We start from the raw sequence: 26,631 nt of genomic DNA on the forward strand, positions 1-26,631 counted from the left end.
AGATTAATTTCTGTAGTAGGCTCAAAAATTGTTATTTGAACGTGACATTTTCTTTTATATGGGGTGTTATCCTAAATTCACAGAATTCCTTCGCACGGAGGTGGAAGAGTACAATGTAGATTGACTGGGATGGTTTCTGGAATGAAGGATAAAAGACAGCGTGAGGGGCTTGGGCTAAACCGACCGGAGGGACGAAGTGGGATAACATCCTGAAATGATGGTGGGAAAGGGTCCGTGGGGTAGATCATTGCAAGGAATTCTGTGAGGTGTGAAGTGGCAAGTGCTGAGAATTTCAAGCGAGGCTGCCAATGCCACACATTTCCGAAGGAGTTATTAAATATTTTAGGAAATGAGGAAGAAATCTGTCTTGCAGAGGTATTGCAGTTGCAACCCCATGTTCTTTATGGTTTATCTACAGATCATTTGAAGATTTTCTGCACGAGGGGTTGGTGGAGTACCTTGATGTCAATGAAGAAAATGACTGTTACATTGCACTTTACGAGCATATGATCAACAAGTGAGTGAAGGAACTGTCACATAATGTAACTGTTGGAGAGATTCCTCACAAAATTATCATTCCTTTTAAAAATAATTTACTAATCCTGGACAAAGGCAAAATCACCTTTTGAATGAAAGCCACTTGCTGGGATGGTAATATCTGGATGTAGGCAGAGGGGCAGGGCCTTCACCCCCTGTATCCGTTCTGCCCCCATTGTAAAGGCAACCTTTCTCCTTTCTCGTTTCCTTCCAGAAAGTCTTGGCTCTAGTTTTGTTTTCAGTCTTGTTCTAGTTTTTCCCATTAAAGGAAGCAGTTTCTATCAAAACATTTTTTGTTACTTGATCAATTTGCCTCTCAACTTTCCGAGAGAATACAAAGCCGAATTTATGCATCCGTACCTCATTCCGCCCTTCAGTACAATACTACCTGGATGAAACTCCTCAACCAGGCCAATGTATCCGAACTGAGCCCTGGTGTCCTGATTGTCCCCTGCTCTGAACTTCGTGAAAAATCGATGCTGGCTTTCATCTTCACCTGCCCTCAGCCTCTCTCACCTACCAATGTACTGCCTCACCCTAGTCCTACAATCTCTTCCACGAGAACAGTTTCCTGTCCCTCAGATTGTTGTGTGCTCTCCCATCTGATGCCTCCTCTCATCCTTGGTGGGAGAGCTCTGAGCTGCCAGAGCCCACTCCCTAGAACTTCTTCCCCAAACCTCTCCACCTCTGTGCTTTTCCCTCCCGAGTTTGGAAACCTGCTGAGGGTCCAATTTTGAGCTGTTGCAATTTTATTAGCCTCCCTCCCAATCCAATCACTCTTCTCCCTCATGCAGCCCCTCCCACACAACTCTCCTGGTGAACGTCCCTTTGCCAGAGGAAAATCTCCCCACCCCCACACGTATACCAAAACCTCTATTTTGAACGCCTCTCCCCTGTAGCTTCTGACAAGACCGGCAATAGGAATAAGCCATTCAGCCTCCGAAGCCTGCCGAACCATTCCATGGAATCAGGCCTAATCCTGACCTTTCCCATATCTCCCAATTCCCATTGTTCTTTCCTCTCAGCCATGTGCATGTTGTTTAGTATCTCCCCATGGACATCAGCTCAGCCGCTCTGAGGGAAATAATGCGTTGAAATATCCTTGTTTGTGTTCTGCTAACAAAAATGATGGTCATATTTTGAAATAGTTATCAGGACTTGTTACTTCTGTTAGCTGGCATTTGCTATTTTGGTAATAGGTTTCATATTTCAAATGAGGTGATTTGCTCTGCTCTTGTTTATAGGTCAACGACCCATCTGGAGATTGAACCATTTACGCTCCTGGGCGTGTGTGCTGGCCTCATTCCTTATCCTCACCACAACCAGTCTCCAAGGAACACCTACCAGTGTGCCATGGGTAAACAGGCCATGGGTAAGAGTTGCTGGCCTCCTTTCTGTAAAAGAACAAATGGGAACTGGTGCCCATTGCATTGAATCTGCTGCTTTACATTTGTAAGGTAGTAAAAAGAAAATAATCAATTACAGTGATCATAAAACCCTGAAATTTGCAGAAAAGGGAGGAGGTGATAAAGGAGGTGGTCACAATTAGCTTGAAGCAGTGAGTTTGTTGCCACACACAAACTGGGCATCGCACTGTCCTGAAGAAAGGAGCCATTTGTGAGCACTGAGGGATACTGGAACACTGTGTTAACAACAGGGAACTACAGGTAGTTCCTGGGTTACGCAGGGGTTCCATTCCTCATCAGAACCGCCTGTTTTCTGTAGTTACCCATATTGCACCTCTCTACACACACTCGGTGTGGTCCCTTCATTTTATTGAATGATCACCTTCACACGACCCAGAATTAAACTGACCCAGTCATCAATGAATACCAGGAAACATTTATTATTGTCATTATTCCTCACTTGAAAAAATGTTTTAAACCTGTCTGCAGAATTTGCATAATGTGTTTCCATAAGTCAGGTCATTGGTGACCTGGGGAGCCCCTGTAGTGGGGAGGAGACCACAGCATCACTGCAGGGGACATGTGAGCAGAGTTTGTCAAGGAGCAGGGGAAGAAGATCAAAAGAGATCTTCTGTTGAAGAGCACAGGCTCAGGGGGCTGAATGGCCTCTGCCCGAGCTGTAATTCTGAGATTATCTATCATGGCGCTGTGGGCCTGTAGAGTTTTTCTCTAATCATTCTTTACCGGCTGTGGGTCAGTGGTGCAAGACCAGTGCTAAAGTTTCCGACTAATTGCTTGCTGTGTTTGTACCCATTTGACATAATTTTCAAAGTGAACAGTCTGTTGCCACACACAGTTAAGTAGAGTCAGTGCAGAGAGAACAGCAGATCAATATATATGCAGCGCTTCTTTGTTGGCTTTGTGTGTGAAGCTTTTCTGTGTTTTTGTTTTGGAGTGTCATTTGCAATTCATTGTCTGTTTTGCTCTGTGGCTGGTGTATTCAGCTGCCCAGACCCTAGCTTGTACAATCAGCTCCCTGGATACAGTGCCCTGTCGTCACTCCTGACGTTAGAATGAGGGGCTACTGTCAAAACCTGGATGTAAACGTTGAGCAGGCTGAATGCGTAGCTATGATTAATGGCACCATCGTTACAATGTGTGGCCTTTGTGGAATATAAACGAGTTAAATTTAACTGGGCCTGTGTTGAGTGTTCGCTGAACTAACTCAGCACAAGCTAAGATTTACTGGTGTGGTGCTGGGGGCGAGAGACCTCAGTTGTGCAGAGAGAATAGAGAAGTCGGCGTTGTTCTCCTTAGAAAGACAAGTTTGCAAGGAGATTTAATAGGGTTTTTAGAATAGAGTTGGAGTTTGCTGGAGGACATAGCTCTCAGATAATTGGCCAAAGACCCAGAGAGACATTGGGGTGAATTTTTTTTAATGCAGCAGATTTCTATGATCTGGTTTGCACTGTCAGAAAGTAGCTCATTGCTACTTGAAACATTGGAATCTCCAAAAAAAAATCAACTAAATATCAGAAAAGGGAAGTTTACGGGCTACAAGGAAAAGGGGGAAAGAGGGTCTAATGGCTCCGGATTAGAATCAGGATTCATAGTCTCTAGTTGGCCCCTAAAGTCTACGCTGTTTCCAATAAATCTTCCTCCATGCTCTTCTCCAGACGTCTGAAATATTTTCTTTTTCAGGTAATTAGAAAAACACAATTCTCATTACAAATGACCACAAAGTAAACCACCAATATATAGAGCCCCCCACTGCCCCTTTGCTATCTTATAACTCCTTGAATTATAACTTTGCTGGATTTGCATTCTCAAGAATTTTAAATTTGAGGAAACCGCTGATGGTTCTTTTTCAGTTGCCGTGCCTTAAAGTTCACCCTTCTTTCGGACTGAAGAGCATTGTCTCAGCATGTTTTGGTAGCTAACAGAGTCCAAAACCAAAGCAGTGTAGAGAAATGGATCATAATTTATACCTCAGTAACTGTTAACTCGTGTTACTGATAATAAACCACTGCTGAATTATCGGGAATAATGAACCAGTTACATTTGGCACAAGGCCCAGACCTTTACACTTGCTAATGAGATATGATTTCACCAAACAGCAATCCCCAACTCTCCTGTTGTCCTCTGAACCACTTCAGGTGCCAGAGGGAAGGTAGTTGAACCTGTGGATGTTAGTGTGAGAGGTCCTAATTTATAACTGGAAACTAAAGAAATTGTGGAACTCTGATCAATGAAAAGGCCAGGGTTTAATTAATCAGAAGATTTTTTTAAGGTGTTTATGACCAGCTGCTTTGATTTTAGATCGTGCTGGTGAGTTGAGGTTTATATCATGACTGAAGACTGTTCTCTACTTGTGTGTCTGCAGGAACAATTGGCTATAACCAGCGAAACCGCATTGACACTCTCATGTACCTGCTCGCCTACCCTCAGAAACCCATGGTGAAGACCAAATCCATCGAACTGATTGACTTTGAGAAGTTACCAGCTGGACAAAATGCCACAGTGGCAGTGATGAGCTTCAGTGGTTATGATATCGAAGATGCTCTTGTGTTAAATAAGGCTTCTTTGGACAGAGGTAACTCTCACCAGCATATTTCATTCCATTCTTTTTTCGATTTTGACCATTCTGACAAAGATCGAATTGCTTTGTCTGAGCAGCAGAATGTATTGTTTATACCTTTCACAAGACTTTACTAAGTTCTCTTGAACTAATAGCGCAGTTAACATTGTTGAAACATAACAGCTATTTTATGCACTGCAAGATGTTAATGAGGTGATGAATAGATCACCTCTTACTGATGTCTGAGAGATTATAGTGGCTGGTTCAAAAGGCGATTAGATTGTCAAAGGTGTATTGGCTTTTCTAGCAGGGGCTGCTGAGGAAGATGTGCTTCATTTGTATAGGACTTTGATTTGATTGCACCTGGACAATTCTCAGCCAAGAAAGGATATATTTCGCAGAATAAGTAGTGAAGACTGATTTCCGGGACAAAGTGGTCGCCCTGCGTGGGCCCATTTTCTCCGGAGGTTAGAAGAAGGTGATCTCAGTGCCCTTACAAATTCCTCAGCAAGATTTAAAGAGGAGATTGAGAGAGGCTACTTTCTCTGCCTCAAGAGTCAAAATAAGGGCATCTCGAGAAGAGGTATTGACTGAGTATGACTGAGATGAGATTTTTTTTACTCTGGGCTGTAAATCTGTACCTCAGGGGTGAGGTACTTGACCCCAGGGTTCTGATCTGGGTTCATAATGGAGAGTGGGGAATCAAGGGACAAAGGAGGTGTGAGGGAGGGGATGGGCCATGATTGTGTTGAATGGTTGAGCGGTCAGGACAAAGCAGCCGACATGTGTGGCTCCTCTTTCACCCCCACTGTTCCACCATAGAGGCAAGGACCACCACCTGCAAAATTCATGGCAGCAACTCTTCAAGGCTACTGCCAAACCCACGGTATTTACCACAAGGAAAGCAAGTGCCCCCCCCCCCCCCCCCCCCCCCCGTAGGTTCCTTATCATCATAAACCACCCTGATGGATCTAAATCAGGGTAGACAACCTCTGGCCCACGATCTAAATTTATCCATACCCACTGCCACTCCCCACCCCAGGTCCAACAATGCTGAAAAATCAGTGTATTCCGCCATTCAACCACTGACTCACCATCTAGCCCACACATGGTAAAAGTATTCCCCCCCCCACTACCCTGTCTAAATCCTCAGGTTTCATGCCCAGCAGCACATTAAGTGGACTGAAGTGGTGCCAGTAGGTGGCACCACCTTCTCAAGGACCATGATGGGCAAGGAGTATTGGGCTTGCCACATCACACCCAGAAAGTAAACTCTTCCTCAAGGCCAAGTGACTCTTTTCTCCTCTGCATCTTATAAGCTCCACCCTAGAGACCATGTTGAGGATTAGGTTAATATCTCAACTCCAAGGCCTCCCTCGATACTGACTGCACCTTTGGGTGTCTGAAACGGGACTTGAACCCACAACCTGATGCAAGCCAAGGGTGCCACTATTCCTCCTGAAGGTAGAGAAAAAAATGTTGGCTTTTAATTAAATAAAATAGACTTGTGGAAAATTTTAAGTTAGGATGGAAGATCATCAGTGTGAAATGTGCCAAATTTAATTTTGAGGTGCAGCACAGTAACTGGCCCTTCCAGCCCACGTGCTTGAGCCACCCAAGTACACGTGTAGAATTCTACAGCACAGAAACAGGCCCCTTTGGCCCTTCTAGTCGATGGCAAACCATTTTTTTTTGCCCAGCCCTCCATACCCCTCCCATCCAGGTACCTGTCCAAATTCTTCTTAAAATTGAGCCTGCATTCACCTCATCTGGCAGCTCGTTCCACATTCTTACCACTCTCTGTGTGAAGAAGTTCCCCCTCATGTTCCCCCTAAACTTTTCTCCATTCACTCTTAACCCACATCCTCTGGTTTGTATCTCACCTACCCTCAGTGGAAAAAGCCCACCTACATTTACTCTGTCGATCCCCCTCATAATTTTAAATACCTCAATCAAATCTCCCCTCTTCTATGCTCCAGGGAATAAAGTCCTAATCTATTTAATCTTTCCCTGTGACTCAGTTCCTGAAGTCCGGGCAACATCCGAGTAAATCTTCTCTGCCCTCTTTCTATCTTATTGATATCTTTCCTGTAGTTTGGTGGCCAAAACTGCACACAATCCTCCAAATGTGGCCTCATCAATATCTTATACAACTTTACCATAACATTCCAACTCTTGTACTCAATACTTTGATTAATGAAGGCCAATATGCCAAAAGCTCTCTTTGCAACCCTATCTACCTGTGAAGCCACTTTCAAGAATTATGTATCTGTATTCCCAGACCTCTCTGTTCTACTGTACTCCTCAGTGCCTGACCCATTTAGCATGTATGATCTTTCTTGGTTTGTCCTTCCAAAATACAACACAAAACATTTGTCTGCATTAAATTCCATCTGTCATTTTTCAGCCCATTTTTCCAGCTGGGCCTGATCCCTCTACAAGCTTTGAAAACCGTCTTCACTATCCACAATGCCTCCAAATCTTAGTGTCATCTGCAAACTTGCTGATCCAATTTCCCACATTATCATCCAGATCATTGATATGGATGACAAACAACAATGGTCCCAGCACCGATCCTGAGTCACAAGCTTCCAGTCTGAGAAGCAACCAGCCACCACTACTCTCTGGCTTTTCCCGTCCAGCTATTGTTGAATCCAGTTCACTACTTCACCATGAATACTGAGCATCTGAACCTTCCTGACTAACCTCCATGTGGGACCTTGTCAAAGGCCTTACTAATATCGATGTAGACAACATCCACAGCCTTTCCTTCATCAACATTCCTAATAAACTTCTCAAAAAACTCTATAAGATTGGTTAAACATGACCTCCACGCACAAAGCCACATTGACTATCTCTAATCAGTTTCTGGCTATTCTAATAATTGTACGTTCCAATCTCTTAGAATGTCTTCCAATAATTTACCTACTATTGGCGTCAGGCTCACTGGCCTATAATTTCCAGGGTTACTTTTGGAGCCTTTTTTAAACAACGCAAGTTGCCCTCCAATCCTCTGGCACCTCACCTGAGACTAAGGACATATTAAATATTTCTGCCAGAGCCTCTGCAATTTCTACACCAGCCTCTCTCTCAAGCCCCAAGGGAATATCTTGTCAGGCCCTGGGGAACTCTTCCTCCTCTTTAATCTGAGCAGGTTCCATGACCTCACTGCTTATTTTCCTTACTTCCCACGACTCTGCCTGTTTCTTGAGTGAATACTGATGAAAAAAATCCATTTAAGATCCACCCCATCTTTTTTGACTCCATACAAATCTGACCACTCTGATCTTCAAGGGGACCCATTTTGTCCCTTACTATCCTTTTGCTCTTAATATATCTGTAGAAACCCTCAGGATTTTCCTTCACATTGTTGGCCAAAGCAACCTCACGTCTTCTTTTACCTTCCTGATTTATTTCTTGAGGTTTTTCTTGCATTCCTCAAACACCTGATATGCTCCATGTTGCCTACCCCTCTCTCTTCCAAACCAGATCCCCATTATCCCTCAACAACCAAGGTTCCCTGTACCTGCCAACCTTGCATTTGATCCTGACAGGAACATACAAGCTCTGTACTCTCATAATTTGCCCTTTGAAGGTTGTTCTGCACTTACATTGCACATCCTTGCCTGAAAACAACTTATCCCAGACCATTCATTCCAGATCCTTTCTTATTTCCTCCAAATTACCATAGCCTTTCTCCAATTTAGAATCTCAAACCGAGGCCCAGACTTATCCTTCGCCATAGTTAACTTGAAACTAATGGCATTTATAATCATTGGACCCAAAATGTTGCCCTACACATACTTTTGTCACCTGTCCTGTATCGTTCCCTGAAAGGAGATTCCTTATTGCACTCTCTCTCGTTGGTACCTCTATATTGATTTAGAAAAATTTCCTGAACATTTGACAAACTCTGAGCCATCCGGCCCTTTTACAGAAAGGGAGTCCCAGTTAATATGTGGAAAATTAAAATCTCCTACTGTCACAGCCTTATGTTTCCGGCAGCTGACTGCTATCTCTACAGATTTGCTCCTCCAATTCCCGCTGACTAGAGGGTGGTCTATAATACAACCACTTGAGTGTGGTCATACCTTTCCTGTTCCTCAGCTCTACCTATATAGCCTCAGTAGACAGCCGTCTGGTCTGTCCTGCCTGAGCACAGCTGTGATTATTTTCCCTGATGAGCAATGTCACTCCTCCCACCTTCATCTCCTCCACACCCCCCCCCCCCCAACATTTTGTCATGTTTAAAGTTATGGACGCCGGGAATGTGGAGCTGCCAGTCCTGCCCCTCCTGAAATCCACCCCATGAGCTTCTGTTTCCATGGAGTTGTACAGTACAGAATCCGTCACATGTGACCAATTAAACTACCAACCCTGTATGCCTTTGGAATGTAGGAGCACCAGGAGGAAGCCCACGCAGATTCGGGGAGAACCTATAAACTCCTTCCAGACAGAGCAGGATTTGAACCCGGGTCGCTGGAACTGTAATAGTTTTGTGCTAACCTTGTCGCCCTAGTTATTAGAAGGAGTTTGCCATTTAGCCTACTGTGGCCTTCTTTGGGATGAACAGACTGGTTAATTCCACATTCATTCCTCAGTCTTTGTGGTGACTTTAAAACCCTTGCTTTGTAATTATTCACTAATTCCTGCCTTAAATACACCTGATTCCAAAGACTGAGGACCGACTAAGGAAATTCGGTTTTTGAGCATTTTCCCTACTTTCAATTCTCCCATAGAGTAAACACCCTGTCAAGATTCCTCCATTTCAGGTATAAGCTCAGGCTGCCTAACCTTTTGTATTCCAGACAACCATTTAGCAACCTTTCTCCGAACAGATTATGATCCACCCCATGAGCTTCTATTTCCATGGAGTTGTACAGCACAGAATCAGGCCCTTCTGCCCTTCTTGTCCATTGTTGACCGTGATGCCTATCTACACTGATCCTACCTGCGTGCATTACTCTACCCCTCTATACCTATCCTGACCAAGTTCCTGTTCAATTTTCCTCATTACCCTAGTATAGCACCAGTTTTCCCATTTTCCCAGCAAGTTACTTCTTCAAAGAATCTTGGTACGTTTGTCAAAGGTGATTCCTTCTGTTCACCGTCACTGCCTGATCTGCTAATCTCAGAAACAGGCCCTTCAGCCCATGATTCCCATGCTAACAATCTTAATAATAAAGTTTATAAGTATTTGCTCTTCAGCCTTCCACGCTTTGATATTGAGATACTCCATAAATGCACCAGAATGCTTGCCTTCACCCTCTCAGTCTGTACAAACTCCAAACGCTCGCTGTGAGAAATCATTTCTTGTATCCCCTGTAATTTTGTTACTCCTTACTTTCAACCTAGGCCACTCTAATTTTGTACACCTCTATCAGGTCCTCCTTGGCCTCTTGTGCTCCAGAGACAACAAACACAGCATCTCCAGTCTCTTCTCACAACATAATGATCCATCCCAGGAAACATCCTCGTTAATACCTTGGATCTGTCCGGCACAGAACAGGCTCTTTGGCCTAATCCAGTGATCTTCAAACTTTTTCTTTCCACTCACATCCCACTGTAAGTAATCCCTATGCCATAAGTGCTCTGTGATTAGTAAGGGATTGCTTAAGGTGGGATGTGAGTGGGAAGGGAAGGTTGAGAATCACTGCTCTAGACACAATTATTACTGAAATATTTTGCTTGAGAGAAATTGTCATTGGCCCATTTCCTTTGGAGTTCTGAAACCCTGCACATGATGAGTCAATTGGGGACGATTAAAACAGTGGTTTTCAAAACATTTTCTTTCCATTCACATACGACCTTAAGCAATTTCTTACTAATTACAGAGCACCTATGGCATACGGATTACTTAAGATGGTGTGTGAGTGGAAAGAAAAAGTTTGAAAGCCACTAGCTGTGCCGACCAAGTTGGCGTCTGGTTGAATCCCATTTACGTGCATTGGTCCAGATCTAAACCTTCCTATCCATAAATCAACTCAAAGGTAAAACATGAAAGTCCGCAGGGACCATGGTTGAAGTAAAAACACAATGTTGGACAAACTCAGCACGTCCAACAGTGTCTTTTATGCAGCCAATGTTTCAGGCTTGAGCCCTTCATCAAGGTATGATCAGCCCCAAATCTCTTTTGTCAATGTACTCAATTCTCCCATATCATTCCAGATATGGACCACCCTCTGAGAGAAAATGTTTCCCCTCAGGCCCATCTTAAACCTCTCCTCTCTCACCCTAACCCATTCCCTCTAGTTTTTAAGCATAATCTACCTTGGGACAAAGCCTGTAAGCAGTCACTTTGTCTACCTCCCTCATGGTCTTGTAAGCTTCTATCAGGTCACCCCCTCAGCCTACTTCACTCCAGGGAATAAAGACCCAACCTGTCCAATTTCTCCATTGCACAACCCCTCTAGAGCCAGCAACAACCTTGGGAATCTCTTCTGTACCCCTTTCAGCTTATTGATGTCCTTCTTACAGCTGGGCAACCCGATCTGCACACAGTTCTTTGTACAGATGTTTCATGAAGTCCCAACTTTTACACCTTTATTGCCTGCCCAATGGTGAGCATTCTCCCTCACCATCCTCTACATCTCTCCATAGCAACACTCTGCACTCCACTCAATATCCCATCTGTGGCCTCACCAATGTTTGATAAACTTCATTCAGCATTTTCTATTTCTATTGTAACAGCTATTGATCTGCTAGCGAGTATAATAACTAGGAACTCAGTCCTGTCCAATGGAGAGGTGTGGAGTCTAAAATTGAAACACAAAATTTCGCCGCTGGTCAGCAGCATCTGTGCAGGGAGCAGAGGCAGGTTGCAGATGGAAGACTCTTCATCAAAACTAACATCTTTTCTCAGCATCACAACAGGTTGCAATTGTTCCCTGAATGCTCAAAAAAGACTGTAAAATTCTCATTTTTAACATTGCATGTTAATGACTTTATCGTCATATTCGTTGCCCAATGTTCACATGCATCAAGATTCTTTCTTGCTGCAGCCGAGCAGGAACTTTGTAAAAATAGGAACATGTGTAAAAGCAACTACAGTAGCTTTTTAATTGAATTCAAAAGAGAAATTAATGCAAAAAAATTAGGTAATCAATATTCACAGTTATCCTTGTGCAAAAAGAAGACAACAATAGTGTAAACAGTCCTTTTGTGGTGTCGGTGCAATCCCTTGTTCGAGGGGAGGGGATCAAGAACCTGATCGTTGTTGGGAAGAATCTGTTCTTGAACCTAATGGGGCTGGTCTTCAGGCTTCTGTACCTTCCACCTGAAGGAAGCAGTGAGAAGAGGTTGTACCCAGGGCGATAGGGTCCTTTATGAGATTGGTTTCCACCTTGAGGTAGCGCCTCACACAGATGTCTTCTCTGAGGTCAGAGCCTATGATGGTCCTGGCTATGTTGGCCACATTCCTGAGCCTTCTGTGTTCCTGGGTAGTTGAATTCCCAAACCAGGCCGTGATACATCAGTCACTGTACTTATAGAAGTTTCTTTTTAATTTTTTTATTTTTCACACTATAAACCATACTGACCAAAATACACACAAACATTTCCCTCTTGAATATACACAGTGTCATTTTCTCCCTTTTTCCTCCCTTCCCTCCCTCCTTCACCCCCCGCACCCATTCAACATAGTACTTATAGAAGTTTGATGAAGGATTCAATGACCTGCCAAATCTCCTCAGACTCCTTAGAAAGTAGAGGTGTTGGTGTCCCTTCTTCATGGTTGCATCAGTGTGCTGGCTTCAGGTCTTCTGAAATATGTAATCTCAGGACCTTGAAGGTTATGACCCTCTCCACTACCGTCCCAACAATGTGGACAGGGGTAAGGTCCCTCACTGAATCTTGCCAAATAATTCTGTATAGCTTCAATTTGGACCACTATAGCTCATGCTGATCCAGGTTCTTACTCAGTGTGTGACAGCCCAGTACTTTAGGAATATGACTCTTGGAGTGTGTCAGAAACTCCCACTATTCAGATGTATTTAGTGAAATGCCTCCTGCAAGCAATATAAAGGTAAATTCACTTCTCCATCCATTTCTTTACGGCCAGATTCAAATCACACGACAGGCTTTCTGGGTTTGTGGGTGTTGGAATTCATAGGTTTAGGGTTAGGGTTTCTGGGATTGTGGGTGTTGGAATTGATAGGGTTAGGGTTTCTGGGTTTGTGGGTGTTGGAATTGATAGGGCAGCACTTTGTACTTATAAACTATCTATAACGTGCCACACATCTAGGAACTTGAGAGGAACTTTAAAGAGAATTTAACTTGGCAACATATTGTCATCTGATATCAACATCCTTGAAGAGAGTTCAAGGAACTTCAGAGAAGAATGACGATAAGGTTTCTGGAAGTGATCATACAGACCTTGAGGCCTCAGCAGCTGATGGTAGCCAAAATGGTGGAGTGATTAAAGTCTCGTTGTGCATGTGCCAGGATCAAATCCTACACAGGACCATATACATGCAATTGCTTCATCAATAAAGTGTCTAAAACATGATGCCTGCACCACATCTGGAGGGGAGCAGACTGCAGAATTATTTCAGCCAGGCAGGCGCTGCCAATTTTCAGCAGGTCCGTTCACATTGTTACCAGTGAACAGCATATTATTTCAGCTAGACGTCTTCCCTGCCCTTCCACCTGCCTTTTCACCAGTAGAATTATCCATTTTATCCATATCCCTCTCCTATTCATCTGCTCAAAAACATTTTTTGCTTAAAATTATATCAATATATGTTGCAGTGCTTGACATTGTGAAACACCATTTATCTGTCACTGACACACACCCCCCCCCGCCCCCCCCTCCCACTCTGTCCACAGTAAGGGGTTGCTTACATCAACATGTTCCCAGGAATGTGAAAGGCAAAGAGGGCAGGATTGAATTGTCAATCCTGTAGGAGGGGCCTGGATGGTCAGACTTTCCCAGAGTGGGGAAGACTAAAACTGAGCAAAGATTTACTGTAAGTTGAGAGGGTGGGCACTTTGTCACTTGTAGGGTAGTGGGTTATGGAATGAGCTGGCAGGGGAAATGGTAGAGATGAGTGCAATTGCAATGTTTAAAAGATATTTGTACAGTTACATGGATAGGAAAGCTTCAGAGTGATGTGGGTCAAACATAGGCAAATGGGACCGATAGATGTCTTGGTCAGCAACGACAAGTTGAGCCAAAGGGCCTGTTTCTTTCAGCGCTGATCCCTTGGCATAAAAGCCTATTTTTGTAATTTTTTACATTTTTTTAATTTACATCACAGTAGAACCCGAGCTGCCCATTTAAACCCAAATTAACCTACAACCCTGTACATTTTAGAGGTTGGAGGGAAAACCAGAGCACTTGGGGAAACCCCACGCTGACATGGGGAGAATGTACAAACTCTTTATAGACAGCACTGGATTCGAACCCAGATTGCTGGCGCTGTAATTGCATCGTGCTAACTGGCATCCAATTCCAAGGGAAGACCTACATTAAGCACTCATGGAAAGTGTCCTGTCTTTGGAAACTGTCATGTTGTACAGGAACGTTTAGCTGTAATAATTGTCCAATGATCTTTTCTTGTCTCTCCAAGGGTTTGGAAGATGTCTTGTTTATAAAAACGCTAAGTGTACTCTTAAGCGTTACACCAATCAAACTTTTGACAAAGTCATGGGTCCAATGCTTGATGCTGCCACACGAAAGCCAATCTGGAGGCATGAAATTTTAGATGCTGATGGTATTTGCTCCCCAGGTAAGAATCGTGGATTGGACTAGCTAAAAGAGTGAGCAAAATGTAGTATCTTGTTAAAGTTCTCTTTGGTGATATCTTGGTTTCAATGACTGTCTCCTGTTTGTAGCAAAACATTTTTCCCATGTTATGTTGTGTCTCTTTCGCAGAAGTTGACTGGTCTCTATTGGTATTTATATCGTTCATGAGCCCCATCTCCATATCATCCTGTCACCATTCCCTTCGGTCCCTTTTACTCTCGTGTGAGTTAGCCCCCACTTATCTCGACCATTTTCCAATGGGAGAAAAGTCACTTTCTCACATCTCCCTGGGGAAAGAGGTGTCTCCTGAAATCCCAACTGGAGTCATGACTAGTTTAACCTCACAGTGATTGTGTGTACACTTCCCCATCCATCCGTAGAACTCAGAGACTAAGCTCTGAGCTCGTAATTCAGCAGCAGAAATTAGAAGGGGAATGTTTAGCTGGCAGTCGAATGTAGACGGACAGTTTGACTAGCTGTTGAGATGTGGATATTGAATGGATTACATTAATTTTCCAATTGTTCTAACTATATTACAATAAAATGGGGAATTTATTCTTTATAATATCTAATTGCACATTCTTTTGCAAATCAAACCTTGTGGACATTTCTCACTCTTGTCCTGTTGTGCAGTGCTACCTCCTGATGTGAAACCTTAACCTTTTTTATTGCACGTGCTTAGGGGAGAAAGTGGAAAACCGGCAAGTCCTGGTGAACAAGTCGATGCCCACAGTCACACAGACACCACTGGAGGGAACGGCCCAGTCCCAACAGCCACAGTTCCGTGACGTCCCAATCGCGTACGTTAAGGCACTGCTTTCTGAGAATACCTCAGCATGGAGGTGGGGCCTAAGCCATGAATGGTTTGATCTTGAAAGAAATGAAAGTTCCTATCTGCAGCCTAGAGTAAAGCACGAAAGCCTGCAGACGCTGTGATTATGGTAAACACACAGAAATTCTAGAGGATCTCAGCCAGTCTTGCAGCGTCCATAGGCAGTAAGATATACTACCCACATTTCAGGTCTGAGCCTCTCTTCAGGGTACAGGTCGAGTACCCCGTATCTCAAGTTCTGAAAACCGAAAAGATCCAAACACCAAACCTTTTTTTTAGTGCTGACACGACTTTGCAAGTTGGAAAGAATTCACCACCTGACTTGCCTTCACGGGACTCTGATGCTCTGTTGGCACCAGTTTGGTGCAATCAAAGACGGTCTTCTTGACGATGGGAATCAGTGGTTGCAGATATAAAAGGCTGAGAGGAGATGAGATGAAAAAAAAATGATTTGAACTATATTAGTACCACAATATAACACTATATATATAACACTATACCATCATGTGTGGTGCTGTCTGAATTGAAGAAGTCGTCTCAGGCTCCTGGGCAGGAGCGGGCACCATGATTGGGGACCGGCGGTAGGGAGGTGTCGGGACTGGCAACTGTGCTGCTTAGTTCCATGGTTCTGAAAACCAAAAAACCCAATAATCGAAAAACATCTGGTCCCAAGCATTTTAAATATGGGTACTGTACTGAATTGGTTCTTGAGGAAGAGTTCAGGTCCAAAATGTTGGTAATATATCTTTACTTCCTATGGATGCTGCAAGATCAGCTGAGTTCCTCCAGCATTTCTATGTATTTTTACTGTGTGCAGCATAACCCACTATACCTCACAGCAGTTGAATAACTTTTGAAGCTTTTTCTCTTCATATAGGTAAACTTTCAGGACAAAGACTAGGAATAGGAGAAGTGATGCTGGGAAAAGTCTGGCTGCTCAATTCAAGCCATGCTGGGACCTGGTCAATTGTTTGGTGTGGGTTGCATTGGGCATGTAGTCAGCCAAACTGGCACGAGGAACTGACACTTCTATTCGTGCAGGGTTGAGGGTACTGCTGTGGCCTGGGGTAGATGTTCTGGCCATTCAGCCTCATTGCAATGGTGGGTATGGACATCTGTGGGAATAATTATATGGCTTTGGGTTTGCATTTCTACCTTAAATTCAGTTAATAAAAATCCATGCCATGACATGCCTAGTTGTTTTAAAATCCCATTTGGTTCAGTCGTCCCTTTTGGAAAAGTTAACCAGCCATGCCTATTCTTTTAGGTCTGTATGTGACCCCCAAGATGGTTGAATCTGTCTTCTCCAAAGGCCTCATGAGCCACTGACCTGCTGCAGACCTACAAGGTCTGCAATGGTTTACGAAAGCAATAATGAGACTTTGCGGAGAATAGATCGTGGGTTAATGATCAGCGTTGGCTTGATTGGGTTCCTTGCTGTATCTTCCACTACTATCTTCTCAAGGGCAATCAGGGATAAATTATAAATCCTGGCCTTGCCGCAGGTGGAGCCATAAAGCCCTTCAAACAGGTGGAACCGGGTACAATTACAATATATGAAAATCATTTCAATATGTACATGGATTGGAATGGGTTAAAGCAGACAAGTGGGATTATCTCAGGTGAGTCAGCATGGAGAAGTTGGGATGAAGGCTCTCTGTGCTGTATAACTTTGACACTGGTATTACCAATGTGCCAAACAGTGTACTCCTTCGATTACCAAAAGTGCCAGACTGAGATTACTAATCTTGTTGTCACTTATACTGACAGGTACAAAGGAGCAACAGATTCATATATTGAGAAGGTGATGATCTCTTCAAACTCAGAAGATGCATTCTTAATTAAGATTCTCTTGAGACAGACGAGGCGTCCAGAGATTGGTGACAAATTCAGCAGCCGGCACGGGCAGAAAGGTAAATCGGACCATGCTGGAATATCTCCACATTCTGACTTTCCTCCTTGTACTTGCTGGTTGTAAGAAACCATTATCAAGAGGTGGAGATTCAAGGTGGCATGCAAAGTTTCACTTGTACAGAATCTTGTCAGGGTCCCACTTGGAGTAGCTGTGTTCTGGTCTCAGCTCAGTGATGTCTGCTTTGGGCAGATGCAGGAAAACAGTGGTGGGGTAGGAAACCCTGCACGAATAGAAGTGTCAGTTCCTCGTGCCAGTCTGGCTGACTACATGCCCAACGCAACCCACAATTGACCAGGTCCCAGCATGGCTTGAATCGAGCAGCCGGACATTTCCAAGCATCACTACTCCTATTCCTGGCCGTTGTCCTGAAAGCTTACTGACATGAAGGCAGTGAGAGTGGAGAAGTTGAGGGGATGGCAGATAGACCATAAGATTTAGGAGCAGAAGTAGGCCATAAATCCACTCCGCCATTCCATCATGAGCTGATCCATTCCCCCACTCAGGCCCACTCCCCTACCTTCTCCCCATAACCCTTGATACCCTGACTATTCAGATACCTACCAATCTTTGCTTTAAATACACCCAATGACACGGCCTCCACAGCCACCTGTGGTAGCAAATTCCAGAGTTTGGCAACTCTCTGACTAAAGAAATTCTTCCGTATCTCTGTTTTAAATGGGCGCACTCTTCAATCCTGAAGTTGTGCCCTCCTGTCCTTGACTCCCCTACCATAGGAAAATTTTTTGCCACATCTACTCTGTCCAGGCCTTTCATCATTCGCAATGCTTCTATGAAATTTCCCCCTGGGGGAGTCACGTGATGGAGTAGTGGCCGGACGGTGAACTCCAGCCCTCTCCAGAAAAGTCGGGAAAAACAAAGGAAAACACAAAGGCACAGAAATAAAAGTTACAGAAAAGTGAGTATAAAGGTGGAAAGAAGATGGCGACAAAAAAAGAAAAATCGAAAGCAACGGTAAGAAGAGAGGAAGAGAAGACAAAGGAGGAAAAAGGTGAAGGCCTTACCTGTCCGAAGAGGCCCGCTGCGGAGAGAGAAACCCGCTCCCTCAGGTCGGTAAATAATGGACTACAAAAATGGCTCGCAGAGCCGAGTAAAAGTGCGCAACCGCGCATGCGCGAAACTTCGCGCATGCGCGATGCGAATGAAAAAAAACACACCGACGGGAGGGGGGACCAGCTGGGGAGTCGATCTCCACAGCCGGCAACGACAGCTGCAGAACACCTGCAGCAAGAAGAGACCACAGAAGACAATAGAAACAAGAAAGAAGAGGAGGAAAGGGCAACAAAGAAACAACAGATGGTCAACCCAGAGGAAGAAGAAGAGGAAGAGTATGGTGAAATAGAAGAAGAAAAGAAAGGCAAGGTAAAGGATATACTTGCTCTTATTAAAGGATACATGGAGTCATTTAAAGAATGGCAAACACAGGAATTTAAGGATTTAAGAAAAAGAATAAACAACACAGAAGAGAAAATAAATAAAATGGAGATGACCTTAACAGAAATGGGAAAGAAAATGGACAAGATGGAAGAGCGGGCAGTAGCAGCAGAAATGGAGGTAGAAGACTTAAAAAAGAAATTGGAGAAATCTAATAAAAAAACTAAAGAGACACAAGAACTAGTAGCTCAAAAAATAGATACAATGGAAAACCATAACAGAAGAAATAACATAAAGATAGTGGGCCTTAAGGAAGATGAAGAAGGCAAGAATATGAGGGAGTTTATAAAAGAGTGGATCCCTAAGACCCTAGGATGTCCAGAACTACAGCAAGAAATGGAAATAGAAAGGGCACATAGAGTATTGGCCTCTAAACCACAACCACAACAAAAACCAAGATCTATTGTAGTAAAATTCCTAAGATATACTACAAGAGAAAAGGTACTGGAGAGGACAATGGAAAAAGTAAGAGAGGGCAACAAACCACTGGAGTATAAAGGGCAAAAAATCTTCATTTATCCAGATATAAGTTTTGAACTCCTAAAGAAGAGAAAAGAGTTCAATACAGCAAAGGCGATTTTATGGAAGAAAGGGTATAAATTTATACTAAAGCATCCAGCGGTATTGAAAATATTTTTTCCAGGACAACAAAACAGACTATTCTCGGATCCAGAAGAAGCACGAAAATTTGCAGAACAATTACAAAAATAGACTGAGGGAGGAAGACGGGTAATGAGAGTAAAAATGATCAAGATTGATATGTATGTGGGTAAAGACAAAAATAGACTGAGGGAGGAAGACGGGTAATGAGAGTTAAAATGATCACGATTGATATGTATGTGGGTAAAGACAAAAATAGACTGAGGGATGAAGACGGGTAATGAGGGTAAAAATGACCACGATTGATATGTATGCGGGTAAAGAGGTATAGGAGTGAATAGAGACAATGAGCATACATGAATGTATCTGTACTTAGAGGAAAATATAGATAGTATAGACAAGAATTAATAAGGGAAGGTAATGGAATAGAGAGAATAAGGAGGGAATTAAAAGAGTGACCTTTGTGACATATGAAAAGTGAAATCTTTTCTGGGGGAGGCGGGGTGGGGGGAAATAGCGGTCACTGCAAAATCAGTTGACGCTTGCGAGTGGATTCACAAATCCAAATGGAGAGGGGAGATGTGGTTGTCCGACAAGGGATAAAGGACAACTCAGGAGGTGAAGGGGAGATTGGGGATAAATAAGATAGAAATAGGAGAATAAGGAAAATGTTGGATGTTGTAGGAATGTTGTCTTATAAAGAGTTGAAAATAAGAAAACAGAAATGGAAAAGGAGGAAAGGTAATGATGGAAAAACGGAAAGAGAAGATAAACAAAATATAAAAGGGCTACGCTGAACTATATGTCTTTAAATATTAATGGAATACATAACCAAATTAAAAAGGAAGAAACTACTAAATTTAAATGAATAAATGTATTCCATTAGAAAAAATAACATATAGGTTAAGAAATAATATTGAAATATTCGAACAAGTATAGGAGCCTTACATTAAATACAATAGCGAAAACCTACCGGGGACAAACATTACCTAAGTTGATGGAAGGAGAAGGAAAGAATGGACTCAGTAGAATTTCTGGTGTAATTTTGTTGAATGACAACATTGTCTGACTGGCTTAATGCAACCTAGATTGTATACCTAAAATGGATGAGAGGGGGGGGTGGGGGGGTGGTTTGGGAGGAAAGGGGGGGGGGGGGGAGAAAAAGTCACTGTATATGTGTGAAAAAGAAATAGTGTATATCATGGCTAATGTGATTTATGGTGTGAAAAATAAAAAAATTTAAAAAAAAAGAAATTTCCCCCTCATTCTTCTGAACTGCAAGGTGCCATTAAACGTTACTCCCTTCATTCCAAGGATAATTCTTGTGAATTTTCTCTGAATCCTCTCCAATGCCCTACCTTCTTTCTTCAATATGGAGTCCCAAACTGTACAAGTACTTCAAGTGAGGCCTCATTAGTGCCTTATAAAGCCTCACCATCACATCCCTGCTCTTGTATGCTATTCCTCAGATACGAAGGCTAACTTTGCACTCACCGCCTTCACTGCTGACTCAGCTTTTAGGGGATCCTACTTGAAAACTCCCAAGTCCCTTTGCACCTTCAAATGTTAAATTTTCTCCCCATCCAAATAATAGGCTGCTGCCCTTTTATATTTTCGACCAAAGTGCATGATCGTACACTTTCCAGCGTTGCATTTCATTTACCACTTCTCTGCCCATTTTCTTAATCTATCTCCGTTTCCTCCTATCTACCCCTCCACCTGTCCATGGCAAGTAAGTCTGGAAAGAAGGACAGGAAGAGACAGGTGAATGGTCACAGTGAGCCAAAGGGGTTGAAGTGCAAGGAATATTGTGGATAGATACCATTCCAGAGACACGGCTGCAAGAGGGACAGGATTAGCAGCTCAATGTTAAGACCATAAGCAATAGAAGCAGAAATAGGCTATTCTGCCCATCAAGTCTGTCCCACCATTTAATCATGAGCTGATCCATTTTCCCACTACCCCCATTGCCCGGCCTTCTCCCCATAACCTTTGATGCCCTGGCCAATCAAGAACCTATCAGTCTCTGCCTTAAATACACCCAAATGATTCAGCCTCCACAACCACCTGTGGCAACAGTTCCACAGATTTACTACCCTCTGGCTTGAGAAATTCCTCCACATCTCTGGATTTTACTGTATTAAATGGGATAGAGAGGGAGGTGAAAGAGGCGGAGATGTTGCAGAGAGTCACAGCTCTACTCAGAAAGGCCCTAATGGTGGGGTCATCTGAGGCAGCGTGGGTAGAGATCAGAAGGAAGAAAGGTGCAATCACTCTGAATAGTCCTCCCAACAGGCACTCAGAGGTGAAGGAACAGATATATTGACAGATTATGGAATGTTGTAGTGAGAAACTTTAATTTCCTTAATATTGACTGGGACATTCTTCCTGCAGAAGTTCAAATGGAGCAGAATTTGTTGAGTGCATCCAGGAGGATTTCTAAGGTCCAGGTCCATAGCTCATTGAAATGGCCACAGAAGTGGATATGATGGTAAAGGAGGTGCATGATATGGGGCATCGAGTTCAAAAATAGGAGGTTGTAGCGATGTGAAACTTTCAATAGGCCACACTTATAATACTATGCAGTTCTGGTTGCCCCATTACAGGAAGGATGTGGAGAGGTTTTACCAGGATGTTGCCGCATTACAGGAAGGATGTGGAGAGGTTTTACCAGGATGTTGCCCCATTACAGGAAGGATGTGGAGAGGTTTTACCAGGATGTTGCCTGGTTTAGAGGGGATGAGTTATAGGGAGAGATTGGACAAAGTTGGGTTGTTTCTCTGGAGTGTCAAAGGCTGAGGGGAGACCTCATGAGGGGGTATTGATAGGGTGGACAATCCCAAAGTAAATATATCACACACTGGAAGTCATGCGTTAGAGTAGGGTGGGGGTGCAGTTTAAGGAAGATGTGTGGGGCAAATATTTTCTGCAGGGTGTGGTGGGTGCTTGGAATCAGAACCAGGAATGATAGCAGGGAGCACCTCCTCACAGGAAGGGCAGTAGGAATCAGAACCCTTCTTCCGCAAAAAGCTTGCAGCTCGTTGAAATTGATCAGTTTGTGTCACTTTGAGTTGGGTCGGTTTGTGACGGGTCAGTCCGAGACTGGATGGTTTGAGACGGGTCAGTTTACATTGGTTATTAAGGGGTGCAGAATGGAGTTGAGTGGATGAAGTTGTAACAGGATCAGCAAGTCAGGTTGAAAAATAGAATGGGCTCAAGGGGATGAAAGGCCTCTTCCTGCCCCGTCCTCCTTCTGAGCAATGGAATGCTTTCTCACTTCTGGCCCCCAGTACCCACATCAGCTGTCCCAAGACTGACTTTGTGGGTGTGGATGAAAATCTGGTCAGCTGCAACAACTCCAGTTCTTGGAGTAATTGCCCTGGGTACTCTAATTCCAGTTGCAGTCTGTATTGGGTGGATAAGGTTGGACCTTCGAGGAGCAGGCCTTGCACCTCTTTTCATTCAGTAACAGAGAAGTGGGATTCAATTACCCTGACTTGCATTGCAGTCGCTTTTCCATAGTCTCAATGTTGTTAGTTATTGGCAGACCAGTTGAAGCTGTGGAATCCACATCCCAAGAGTTGAAGGAAGTAAGGTATGGAAGTAATCTTGAAATCTTTTACTCTGGTAGTTTCTATGTAAGTTTGCAGTTAGAACTTGTGCTTACTGGAATATAAATCTGTTGAAAGTCTCTTTGCAATCTTTAGGCAGCTTGTTGAACTCTCCTTCATTCTGCTTTAGCCATGAAACGTGAAATGCACAGCTGCCTGTAAAATGTCCCACAATGTGTGTTTTCAGTACAAGACCTGAACTGGTAACCTTCTGACCTCCTAATTAAGTATGCAAAACAGTTTTCATTGCCATTTTATGGCACATAATTGCCTACGCCAAACACAACAAGGAGTGAAGCAGTAAGTGCAGACTGTATTGCAAAGGGGCCCTTAACCCATTCTCCGTTTGCAGCATCTCAAGTCTCCATGCTAATTGTTTTATAATAGCAGCTCCCAGGCGTATTTTAATCTTTCTAATATATTAATTAGCGTTCACTCTCCTTAGCCAATTCCACTGTGTTATGTGTGGCAATATCTGGTCTGAGCAAAATCATGTACATGGTTTAAAGTAAAGCTTGTATTGCAATAGATCCTGAGATCGAAGTTCTCTGACATTCAGCTGGTAGACCTGGTGCTGTCCTCTGCGTCTCCGGACGGTTTTGGAATTGCTGGTGTGGTTACATCGGAAGGCGAATTGTTGCCCCAATTTATTTTGCGTTCAGACAGAACGGTGGTGTGTTTATGTGATGTTCTTCCATGGTTTGTTTTAATACAGGTGATGTGCACAACCCACAATGTCAAAATATAGATGTGCAATTAAATGGGGGGAAATGTGAGTCAAACGCCTTTGATATGGTTTGCCCTGTCAGCACTTTCACTGGATCACAATAGGTTAATTATTTACTCTAGTCCACCAGTCTCTTCATCTAATGAAACCCACAGCTGTGTTGGATCTGTAGCTCCCATTGTTATGCAACTCACCAAAGGCTATGAGCTGCCTCTGAGGGAGTACCCCTGGTTCTTTCTGTTTTCCTGCCTTTTTGTGTCAATTTCATGCATCTTTTATCATTCCCTTTCACACAAAACAAACAACACACTGGCCCTCTGTGGCCTGAGGAGGCTTCAGTTCCACACTCGGCTGCTAGTCACCATTTTCATTTTTAATCGTAAGAAGTCTGGCTGAAGTTTCCCAAAAGAAGCTTTATTCACCTGTTACATCATTCAAGGTTAGCAGACTGGTAGGTCTTGTGTGTAATCGGTTAAGCTGATTTTTCTGTGAGCCCAACCCCCAGCATATTCAGGAGAATTTACAGCTGTTACTGGGGCCCTACCTTCCTGCCGGACTGCAGACTCTACCTGTAATTCCTCTGTACTCTTCTTCCCTCCCACCCCCATAATTGTGGCTGGGCTGCTTCAGTCGGATTTGGTGCTTCCTCAGACTTTGGGAAGTTCTTTTACATTGCTTAACCTTTGTTCTGAATCCTGCCTTTCAGTTTTTCCCAGGTCAGTTCTTGGGATGCAATGTAGTTGCCCAAGCTGACATTGATTGGTTAGCACCGGTTTCTCCTGCTCCTATTGGCTCATTAACCTTCTCTCTGTCCACATCAGTGACAGGGATCTTCCAGTGACTAACCTCTTCAACTCCATGCCCCACTCCCACTACTCACATGTCTGTCCATGGCCCCATGTACTGTCCCACCAAGATCTCCCGTAAATTGGAGGAACCAAACTTTGGGCACTCTCCGTGCTCCTCCCCTTGCCCCTCCTCCCCACCCATTACATTCGGACACCTGCCTACATTTTGCTCATACCTTGATGAAGGGCACAAGCCTGAAACGTTGGATATGTATCTTTATCGATGCTACATAAAGTAGACTGTTTGACTGCTTGAGTTCCCCCAGCACTTCAACCATGGTGTCTGCAGACTTTCGTGTTTTATTTCTAACTACAAAGTTCCAGGTTTTGTTTAAACTGATATCAAATATCAAACTGCTGTGAGATTGCCATACCTAGATTCAGTCTTGGCCTCTGGTACACTGCCTCTCAACATATCTCCTTCAGCAATCTGTAAGTACATCTCAGGAAGTTCAGCATGTCTCCTTGTCTCAACAAATACTGCAGGTGCACCATCGAAAGTAGACATGATGCATCAGAGCGTGGGATGGGAGATGTTACAAAACGTAGTGAATGCTGCTCAGAACATCATTCAAACTTCCCTTCCCTCCACAGATTCCATCTACATCTCCCAAATGCCAAGGAAAGGCAGCTGATACACTGAACGACCCATCCCTTCACCTTCCTCCCATTGGGGAGAAGGCCCACGAGTGTGAAACCACACAATAACAAGCTTAAGGACAGTTCCTTCCCCCAGCCATCAGGCTCCTGAATGAACCCCACAACAGTGCTCTTACTCTGCTCTTGCTTGATGCGAATTGATCTTTTCATTATAACTTCATAGACCTTTGTATGACTGCATGAATGTTAGAGCTAACCTGCTCACAGAAGAATCAGAATTTATTGTCATGAACAAGTCATGAAATTTGGTGTTTTGCAGCAGCGTTCACTTCTCACTAAACAAAGTATAATGTGACAAATAAATGTAAACATTAGTCAGTGTGAATATCCCAATGTTTAGTCCCTCACTTTATTCCTTGTAACCCCATGTCCCATCCCCATAGCCAAGTTCGGCTCCAACTCAATCTACAAATTTACTGACAACGCCACCATTGATGGTCAAATAACTGTAAATGATGAATCAGGACACAGGGTGGAGATTGAGATCCTGGTTGGGTGGTGCCAACGTCACCAAGACCAAGGAGCTTATTGTGGATTTTGGGAAGGGAATGCAAAAGGACTATGCACCTGTCTGCGTTGATGGGATGGAGGTGGAGAAAGTTAGAGCCTTCAAGATCCTGGGAGTCCATATTGTGACAGGATATAGATATGTTTTTGGGATATAAACTGGGGCAGGGTTTTTAGTGTAGGTCACATACAAACACTTCAAAACAGATCTTATGTAAAATACTGGAGCTCTGTTGATGCTAGACATATTGGGGCCAACAGTCTTTGCAAAAGCTTTGGAGAATGTCCAAGGGACTTTACTAATGGGTTGTTGTTTACAAAAGGCAACAGAGCTTGTCGGAGCTGCATTCTGTCTAGAGCGGAACTTGCTATTCTAGGAAGATCATGTGGCTTTGCAAGCAGAGAGAGTAAAATCCAGTGAAAGTTTTCTCTCTGAGAGAGGGAGAGAGACAGAGATCAGTTCTGCAGTTTTACAGTCAGCAGCAGCAACTGGAACAGGACAAGCTGGCAAGCTTGTGGAAAACCTCATTTGGAAGACGCTTTGCGGGTGGTTAGTTCAGCCTGGTCAAAGCCCTTGTGGTTCATGCAAGAGGAGAGGACTGGCTGTCTAATGTTTCACTTGGAATAAGAGAAACAAAAAGGCACTCTGTGGTGACCTGAAAGAAAGAGGTTATCATCTGGAGAACCCCGAGGGGCAAATTCCATCAGCAAGACACTGAAGTGGCTGATTGAAAAAAGGAATCAGTTGAGGGTGTCAACGTACAACGAATCTCTCTATGAAAACCGACAAGAACCTTGCTGAATGGTAACCATTTACCTTTCAAGCACCAAAGCCTATGAACTTTATAAATGTTAAATTTTGTGCACAGTTTCAGAATTGCCTCCAACCAATGAACTTGGAGGAATGAGAAGTGAGATTGGACTGTGAACCAAAGAACTTTTCTGAACTTACACACACATTACATACACATGCACTTAGAAATAGAAGGGGCTTAGGTTAGTTAAGTCAATAGTGATGTTGAAGTGTGATTCTGTTTTCATGTTTAAATATAATTAAAAGCAACTTTTATTTAAGTAACCATTTGTCGGTGAATATCTATTGCTGCTGGGTTTTGGGGTCCTCTGGGCTCATAACAATATCCTCTCCTGGAGCCAGCTCATTGAGACAACCATGAAGAAGGCACACTAATGCCTCTACTTTCTAAGTAAAGTA

The 26,631-nt window shown here is 43.5% G+C and overlaps 1 protein-coding gene across 3 annotated transcripts in view; it reads left to right on the plus strand.

Moving 5' to 3' along the window:
- polr3b (polymerase (RNA) III (DNA directed) polypeptide B) overlaps positions 1-26,631 on the plus strand; it is a 91,047-nt gene that overhangs the window by 52,424 nt on the left and 11,992 nt on the right. For all 3 annotated transcript variants that reach the window (XR_011346844.1, XM_069904490.1, XM_069904491.1), the window contains 6 exons: positions 419-517; positions 1,782-1,909; positions 4,327-4,536; positions 14,091-14,249; positions 14,949-15,066; positions 16,869-17,011. Coding sequence is in view for 2 of the 3 variants with exons in the window: in XM_069904490.1 (XP_069760591.1) it covers positions 419-517; positions 1,782-1,909; positions 4,327-4,536; positions 14,091-14,249; positions 14,949-15,066; positions 16,869-17,011 (857 nt within the window). In the remaining variant the exon portion in view is untranslated. The remainder of the gene's footprint in view (positions 1-418; positions 518-1,781; positions 1,910-4,326; positions 4,537-14,090; positions 14,250-14,948; positions 15,067-16,868; positions 17,012-26,631) is intronic.

This window comes from Narcine bancroftii, chromosome 11 (genome assembly GCF_036971445.1).
Source record: "Narcine bancroftii isolate sNarBan1 chromosome 11, sNarBan1.hap1, whole genome shotgun sequence".
Lineage (NCBI taxonomy): Eukaryota > Metazoa > Chordata > Chondrichthyes > Torpediniformes > Narcinidae > Narcine > Narcine bancroftii.